Here is a 9,598-nt window from a genome sequence, read left to right on the forward strand (position 1 = left end):
ATCGAAATTGACCATTGAAAGTGGTTTTTATCAGAGTTTCTTGTCGAAGGTGGTATCAAAAACCAAAACTGATCGTCATTTGTCGGAGTTTATTGTCAAAGGTGGTTGTGAGTTGCTTGTGTGAAAGTGACTGTCGAAGTTGATTCTCGGAGTGTGGCAATGGTAGTCATTGAAGATGGCTAATGAGTGAACTAGTTAAAAACAATGGAAGGAGAGAGAGTTGGAAAACAAACAATGAAGTGATATATTATACCAACTCAACTCATTTCATGTTACCTATGTACACTTTTTTGCAGAGAATCAAGCCTATACCATGGTGGAAGAGTTAGAAACTAAGAAAATGAAAACTCCATATTTTGTAGGTGTCACAACATTACAAACATCAAAATAACCTCAACTATATGAGTCCAAATGTTACCATTGTACATGTGAAACATCATTTTTCTTCATTTTTTCCTCTTATACTTTCAATAGACTAGTATTTTGCATTTCACTGGCAACACACAACACTCCTAGGACTTCATCGAGAAATTATACGTTGAATAATCCACAAGACACAACTATTCAAGCAAAGGACCCTCATTACAAATCCATTTACAGATAATTGTGATCCATGCAATTGTTCCATATGAAATCCATATTACAAGCTGAAAAAATACAAGATTGTTATGGGAAACATTGTATAGTTATCAAACATTTAAGGTATGATCCTAACAAAAAAAAAGAGAGACAATTATAAAAGGCAGAATAATTATCAGAAGTTCTAGGAAAACAAAAACGTTTTCTCCAAATCTTTTAAGACCCAGAAAGTTTAAAACAAGAAGAGTATTCCTTTAACTTTATCATCCACCTACCCAGAAAAATCCAATGGAGAATTTCATATGCTGCCTGACAATTTCTGATGAGTAAAATGATTTCTGATGAGGAAAACTAAAATATAGAACAAAAGGGCCAAAATGATGATAGAAGTTGTGATTAAATGATGGACAAATCTCTCACAGTTCAAAATCTGAGATGGGTTCATAAAATTTAAGAAACGCTAAAAGTTCAGTCCAACTCCTACTCGTGACAAGAACAGCCGTCCCTATAAAAATCCGAACATTCAACACAGCAGATGATTGAAAATAAGAAAGAAAAATAACTGGCAAATGTTTCCTTCAGCCCTTGTTTTTCCATATAAATCTCCAAAATTCGCTCACTACTTCTTCAAAGATCTTGCACACTCAAACCTACAACAATTTAAACCAAAAATATGTAGGAATTAAAACGCTTTAACATGTGTGCAGTTAAACAAGAAAACGTATAAATTTAAATTCATGATAAAAATAACAAACACATGGATTCTTGAAACCAATCAAGGCCAAATCCTGAACATAAATTTAACAGAGCTTCTTTTCATAAGAAAAAATTAAACAAAGCTTAAGAGAATACCTGGGGGAAGAGACTGCTTCAATTTGTCAGCCTTCTCCGAGTCAAAGACGCAGAGCGTGTAAAGGTACTTGGAGCAGCGAACCTTAAACTTGACTACATCTTTGCTCCTCTTGATTTTGACCGAGCGGGCATCCTTTCTTCTAGCAGTGAGAAGAAAGTCTTTGATCTCATGGATTTGCTTTGGCTGTCCAACAAGAGAAACAAAAGGTAGATTCAGCATTAGTGTTTTAAAACTTCTATGCAATTCCATCAACACTTTCAAGAGAAGTATACAAATTCATGGCAATATCAGAGGCAGAAACAATGCCGCTTGATAAATTTATACCTCCCATGCTCTTATAGGAATGCTCGAAACAACGTGAACTAAGTGGGAAGGTCAACAAACTTGATCGTGAAACCCATAATATAAAACCCCAACTATGTTCAGGTATTCAATGCATTACAATCAATAAACGCCAGAAAAATAATGTTTCAGGACAATGGACAGAATGCTCCCACAACATTATCAAACAAACAAATAAACAAGAGATAACATGGAATAGAATTACTTGAAACAAAAATAAAATCAGTACATGAATGGAGAATTCTAATGGATTACAAAAGGCTTATCCAATTCGTCCAAAAAGAAACGTAAAAAAAAACAAATCGATTACATAATGTGCAACAGCAAATGGCTTGATAATTAACGATGTCGAAGAACACTTCAAGATGACGCTCTTTATTCCAGAAAAAAGAAACCCCTTTTTTACAATCGAAGAACCATAATACGGACCCATCAATCACCCCATTACAACTTCATCCAAATTCTTGCCAGCACTAAATTCTTAGTTATGTTATTTAAAATGTTGAAGACGAAAATCCAACAAAAATTCAGTACAACAGTTGGAGAAGTTTAACATTCGAAAAGTACTCTAAACAAGCTCGAGAGATTGTCGAATGGTTAGAGATCTCTAGCATGAGAGTTGAACAGAAACAAATCATTGATTGGATACAACAAAAACTAGGCCATGAGCTGCTGCTCATGAGTAATAAAACAACAATAACATAGCAGTTGGGTACGTAGATTGAACAGAAATTTCAAGAGTAATAAGAGGCGCCATTAAAATACAGGGTAGAGAATCGCGATAAACAAAATGTAGAGAGTAAGTACCATTTTTAGGGGTGGTGAGAGAAGAAGTGTGATACGAACGGCGTTGGGACGTGAGGATATGAGAGAAACAAATGAAGAAGGAGGAAGTCTTTTTTAGGGTTTCGGAAGAACGATGGGCGAATGGCGATTTCTTTTTCTTTTTTTATTTTTTTTTTAGGGTTTCGGATTCAGCAGATCGAACTAATGGGCCATAAGGTTAATGCTTGTTGGGCCGTCAAATATGAGCAGAATACAGGCCTATAAGTATTAAGAAACTCCTCAATTTTGCCGCTCTTTAATTCCTCGTAAATAAAATCATTTTAAGGCCAAAATACAATCGGGATTTTAAAAAAAAAAAAATTTACGTAAATGTAACAAAAACCAAACTATTTACCGTTCATGTAACAAAAAATTGAAGTCGATAAAGTCATCCTTGTTTTTTCATAAATTTCATATTTGCCCTTTGTTGGTTTTGAATATTGGGGGACCATTCTTCATTTCAAATCTTTTTTTCTTTTTTCTGATTTATTCCTTCTCCTTTTTATATTATTAATTTTTTTCATATTATTATTTCTCACTCTTCATATTTCCAGTTCTTATTCGCGATTTCATAATTTCTTCCTTCTTCATCTCTCATGTTTTTTCTTCTCGGTATAAGATCTAAACGATTTTGGTACATGATCAAAACGATCGTGTACCAATATCTAAATGATTAGTTGTCTATTTCAGATAGACATAGACATACCACTATTACTAATAGATCATTTAGATTTAGTACAAAATTGTTTAGACTAGGTACAAGGGTACAAGATTGTTTTGGTTGGGTATAAGAGTACAAAATTGTTTAGACTAAGGGTAACAAATCGTTTAAGCTAGGTATAAGGGTATAAGATCGTTTAAACTAGGTAGAAGGGTTAACGATCTTTTAGACCTGTACAAGTGTTGGGTTTTATGACCTAAAACTAGTAGATAGTAAATAAAATCCATTGATCTTTAATAATAAATGTTATTGATTATACTATTAGTTTGTTAGTTTCAATAAGTGTTATTGATTATATTATTAGTTTTGCCTTAATGACCTAAATCCAGTAAATAGCATCCTAAGTTGTTTGATGAGTCTTAAACAGTATGTAAAGACATACAATGATCAATGTTCGAGATCAACTAAAAGGGTATATGGTATAGGGATAAGGCTGGATACCTTATTTTGGTAACATTATGAATACAACTCATTTTCTATTTGATACAAACACAATGATCCAACGCGTTCGTGTATGTGACATGCAAGTGAGAGTATCATGTGCAATGAGTTTGTATAAGACCAGACCACGAAATAATAATCACTAGATTTAACTCCGTTAACTGATTAAGTTTATATTTCATTAGGATGACGTAGATAACTTAGTCTTAATCCTAAGTGTACTATGAACTTCTGTTCACGATAGATTGTCATTTGATTTATATGGGTGAAAATGGCCATTTTGTCAACTCAACATGATTATCATTTTGGGGACAAGATCAAGTGAGAAGCTAAGAACATAATCACACACTATGAAATTCCCTCCTTCTCCAACCTTAAGGTAAGTATATAAGTGTTTCCCTTAAATGTTGTCTTCTGGATTTTAATAAAAGCCCCCCCGCCCTTTCTATGGTATGAGAGGGATTTCTGTTTGTTGGTTGGACCATAAATAAGTTGTTCATTAGATGAACACTGACATTTAAGGACTAGAAGTAACATAGGGGTAAAACAGTAATTTGACTTAACTAGTGTTACAAACACTCGTGAAGGACTAACTTACTGTTATTGGTCTATATCTGTGAACACAACAATATATCTACACTGAGAAGAATTCAGTTGTTAGTCTTTAGTGTAGTGTACACACATTTAACGAATATTGATTAATGTGGTTAATGAATCTGGCCAATTAATCTCATATCGTTGTAGCTTCTGATCTATAAGTCTATTAGGTGTCATTCGTAGCTTGTAAAGGGTAATAAGATTTATTTATATTAGTTGTAATTTGAAATGTGTAAACTTACTTTGGGAATTAATATAATGTTTGGTGATAAATTATAATATAAAGTTTATATTTTAATTAAATTTTATTATATAAATTTAATTCTGGATATGATTTAAAATTAATTTACGAGAGATAAAATATTCGAATAAATTCAACTATTAATTGAATGTGAATTAAATTTATATTAAAACTATATGTTAAAATTTAATATGTATATGGTACACGTTAAAACTATAGATTATGAGATAAATTTATATTTGAATATGATTCAAATTTGGATTAAATTAAATATAAGATATTTATTTAACAATTAATTAATTAGAGAATTAATTAATATTTTAATATAATTTGATTTAATTTAATTAATTTAATTTAATTAAAAGTATAGGTTATGTGAAAAATATTCATTTAAATATTATTTAAATGTTAATTAAATATAATTTAATTAATTTTTTAATTTTTTAATTTTTTAAAATTTTTTATAGGGAACGTGGTTTAATTTAATAATTTTATCATGTTCCCAATTTTTCTCTCAACTTTTCCCTTCTTCTGTCTGAAGAGGATACGTAACAAGGAATACTTATTGAATGGTTATGAAAAAAACTTGATGGATGCTATCTCACAAGTAATTTCTCTCAAAATTATTCTGCAAAAATTTCTTTCCAATTTTGGTTGCCACAAGCAAAAAAATCTCATTCTCAAAGAATAGAAAGGTTTCTAATTGGTAGTGCTCATTGGTGATTGGTAGATATAGATCGGACTTCAACGTCAGAAAGTACGTTTCTATTTTCAGTACTTTTAATTTTTTGAAAGCATGCTTAGCCTTAGGAAATTTGTTTATGTCATTTGCTAATTTATTTGATATTTTTAAGATCCCAATTAAATTGAGTTTAGGTCTCTGTAAAATCTGTTGTTGTGTAGCTTTTTTATCTCTTCAACAAGATCATTTAGACTAAGTACAAGGTCAAGATCATGTACTAAGATGTTTAGATTTGGTATAAGATTGTTAAAAATGAGTATAATATCATTTAGACTGGGTACAAGATTATTTAGATTTGGTACAATTACATTTTTCACGATGTAACTAATTAATTAATCGTAGGGCATTTTTGTTATTTCATGTTATGAGCATTTTGCTTTTTCAAAATTGTTCTATACGATGTAAATATTTTCACGATTTGTTCAACATGTGTGATCTCTCAGTCACTACCATAGTGTGTCGTTCCTTGCAATCAATGTTACCTATCCCACATTCATCTTATTGTAGACCACCAAGAGCAATCCATTTGTCATGTCCCCACCCTCAAAGTCACCTTCTCGTGTTACAAATGTGAATGCGACTTGGGCAACCCTCATCTCTAATTGAAATGTCAGATCCCCCAAGTTGTAAATTTAAATTTTATTACTTGGACTTCAACTACTTAAGAGCATTCAAGGTGATACACTTCGATAACATTTAAACATGAGGAAACTTAACAACTTTTATTCAATCCTTAAATATAACTTCGTACAAATAAAAGCTTATACTTAAACAAATATTAAATCTAAAACTTCAGGCTCTCAATGTCTGACACAACTTTTAACGCCTGCTTTAACACCTTATTGCCTGGAGCTCGTCCTAAACTTCATAATGCGGTTTCAACGCGTTGCTTACCTAGAGAAGGAAAAACTTAAATCATAAGTCGAATGCTTAGTGAGTGACAATTTTAGGAAAACCTTATGAGAATACAAGATCATGCATTAACTCATTTTACAAGAATGTTTCGCAATGCCTCATCTTGCACCAAAACATTAATCACACTTTAGCTTCTACTTATTCCTCTTCGCCTGGACATTGAACTTTCTCAATACATGGACTATTGTGATGAACATTGCACCATCAGTATCATCGTGGATCCAATCGCTTAGGCAATAAACTTGAACACAGATCACCTAACGCGATTAGTCATCCTTCTACCAAGCGAACCACTCACTTCAAGACAACCTCGTTATTATTATGTGCAGATAATAACAAGCTCATGATAGGAATAAAGCTAATGATTTACTCAAATACAAGCATCACAAGAAAAACATAATTTAACTCGTAAGTAAACTTTCAACAGTCAAGCTTGTCATATTAAACATAAATCACCTTACATGCAACATGCATTATACTCTGCATAATATTAACATCAACATGACACAACTTTGAAAAGAAAGCTTTGTAAGACTTAGTCCTTTTATTTAGAAAAGTCACTCACAAAGTCTAGCTTTCTTTACTCTTTCCCATCTATTAACGCCTAGTTCTTCTTTCCCCTTATCGCCTGCTCTTCCTTTTCTTCCTTCTTCTTAACGCCTAACTTCAAGCACTTTTCTTCTCGCCCGATACTCTTTTGGCAGAGCTTTAATACTTAGAGCTTCCTTAACATTTCCTTCGAAACCTTAAGTCCTATTTATATATTAGTTCTAAATTGGATTAGTCATCGCTAAGCTTATCTTAGCTTGCTAGCTCCTTCTTAGTGCTTTACACGTGTAGGCTTAACATTTTCTTTAACCATGCTTAGCCTTAACCCAACACCTAAGACGCTAACTAATACGAATCAATAGCTTTACTTAAATTTCTTAACTTTCTTTCCTCACCGTATCTAACCCAAAACACAAACTCTCTCTTCATGTTTAGCTAACCGAAACACATACTCTTCCTCGCATCTATAGTCAAAATGCATTCTTCTTATACTTAACCATTTTCACTCCCTTTACCATAGAACTTGAGATAACCTAGCTTCCCTCTTTTCAACCCTTCTATTAGAACGCAGGCTTCACACCAGCCATCATTAAGCTATCTTTGGTTTTCTTTCCCCTTTTAGATCTCATTTTCTTTGTCTAGTTCTCTCACTAGTTTCTTCATGGTGGTTTTCTTTCTCCTCTAAATTTCTAATTATTTTGTTTTGGAAGAAGGGAAAATTATTAGGTTGTATATTATATCTTTTCAATAAAGTTTTTAAAGTGGTATGCTAATTAGGTCTTAGATTTGATAGGAGCATTAATTACCTTGAGAAAAATGGTTAAATTAGAGTGGATTTGGGTGTTTTTAAAACTATTCATATTTGAGAGTTTTAATTTAGGCAGGGGCTTTTTTCTGGACTACTTTTCACTTTTATTTATTTTTATCTTTTTGGTTTTATCAATTTTAGAACTTAATTGTCTTTTTTACATTTTTGTCCAAAATATATATATATATATATATATATATATATATATATATATATATATATTTTTTACCATTGATCTAGTCAGCGTCAATGGCTATAAATAAAATATTTTGGTCTTTGGATATTTTTTAAAGGGTTTAAGTAGAACACAAAAAGTAGAGATTGGTCAGGACGAGAACGAGAATCACAAAGAGAGAGGGTCGCTCGGTCCTCTAGCAAGCAAAGATGGCACGATCAATGGCTGAAGATAGGCCTGGCAACAACTGGGCGAGAGAGTGATTATATCGTGGGGATCAGTGGCGTGATGATGAAGAAGAAGATTTTCTTCTTTTTGTTTTTATATATATTTTTTTTCATTCCAAATGCCTTCAAACCCTATATACATAACTTTTTTTAGTTGGGCACTCATCAGTCTTTTAACTAGATTTCAAATAGTCTTTAATTACATTGTTGTAATCAATAAATTTAAAAGTGAATATCTTGGTAACTAAAAACGTAGCACAAATAAATTACATTGTATGTTGTAAAACAGTGGGAGATTAATTTTCTTTTTAAATAAGTGTACTTGACAAGGTTGACAAAGGAACATATTAGGACTTTGGAGAACTCATGATAGAATTCAAAGTAATTTTATGGTCTCTCCAAGCCCTGTGGTAACTTATGTAGCTAATAACATCTCATGGACTATATGAAAAATTGTCACTCATTCTAAATCAAATATACATTTTGTTACGTGATATTATAGTTTGTTTCATGATATTGTGTATAAAATAGTAAGTACGAAATAATTCAAGATAAATAAATTAAAATTACCTAAAAAATTTGGGATCTAAAGTTTTATGCAGTTTTTATATGTTTTAATGGGGGTGTTAACTAGTCTTTTAATTAGATTTTATTAGTCTTTTAATTATATTTTGTAATCAATCAATTTAAAAGTGAATGTCCTACTAAAATTTAAATGTGATTTATATTTGGAAGAAATAAATAGGGACGTGGATTTTTTTAAAAAATAAGTGAACTAAAAAGTGATGGAAAAGAGCAAATGAGAACTTCAGAGGACACCAAGCAATCTCACCGTCTTCACCGTCTCTCCAAGTTTTACCATGACTTACACTCACATCATGACGTCTTTTCATATAGTTAATAACATCACAAGGACAACATGGAAACTTGATATTCGTTTAAAAAAATGACTCTTTACCCTCGTAACCATTGAAGATGTTGTGTGCACATAATCATCTATAATAATGTCCAAAGCACATTGTGGGCATTTGCAAATTTTTAAACCATCCAAATCCCACTTTTCTTGTTCATGGAAGCACGTAAATACAAACCACATGAATGATAAATCCTTACACTTAATATTGAACGATGTACGGTTTGAGCTAATCACAATATCAAGTAAATAAATAGTTTTTTCAATACATATTTGTTTCTAAACATTGAGTACATTTTGACAAAAGTTTCAAAATGAGAGTATTTAAAAACTTCAAAATAAATTATTTTTGTACATCCAGGACTTTCTAATTCGTACCAAACAGTACATAGTCAACACTACACGTAAATATTATCGAAAACTTTTTATAAAAACAAAATAGATAAATAAAAATGTAAAGATATATTATAAATTAAAATCATAAAAGTGATAAACAAATTAAATATTGAATAATCCTAAATATAAAATAACCAGATACAAATTAAAATGGTTCAAAATAAAAAATAAAACAAATAAGACCTATAGATATATAGAAGCATATTTCTAAAAGAAAAAAACATATACATATATAAGCATATTTGATAGTATTTTTTGAAAGCTTTAGAAGTAC

General features: G+C 31.2%; 1 protein-coding gene across 1 annotated transcript; it reads right to left on the reverse strand.

Moving 5' to 3' along the window:
- Positions 1-938: 938 nt before the first annotated feature.
- Positions 939-2,740, reverse strand: LOC101221208 (60S ribosomal protein L38). Its single transcript, XM_011650738.2, has 3 exons — positions 2,582-2,740; positions 1,432-1,615; positions 939-1,229 (listed from the first exon to the last, which is right to left on the reverse strand). Exons 1-3 carry the CDS (start codon positions 2,582-2,584, stop codon positions 1,207-1,209), a joined length of 210 nt encoding a protein of 69 aa, XP_011649040.2. The 5' UTR covers positions 2,585-2,740; the 3' UTR covers positions 939-1,206.
- Between the last annotated feature and the right edge of the window lie 6,858 nt (positions 2,741-9,598).

This window comes from Cucumis sativus, chromosome 2 (assembly GCF_000004075.3).
Source record: "Cucumis sativus cultivar 9930 chromosome 2, Cucumber_9930_V3, whole genome shotgun sequence".
Lineage (NCBI taxonomy): Eukaryota > Viridiplantae > Streptophyta > Magnoliopsida > Cucurbitales > Cucurbitaceae > Cucumis > Cucumis sativus.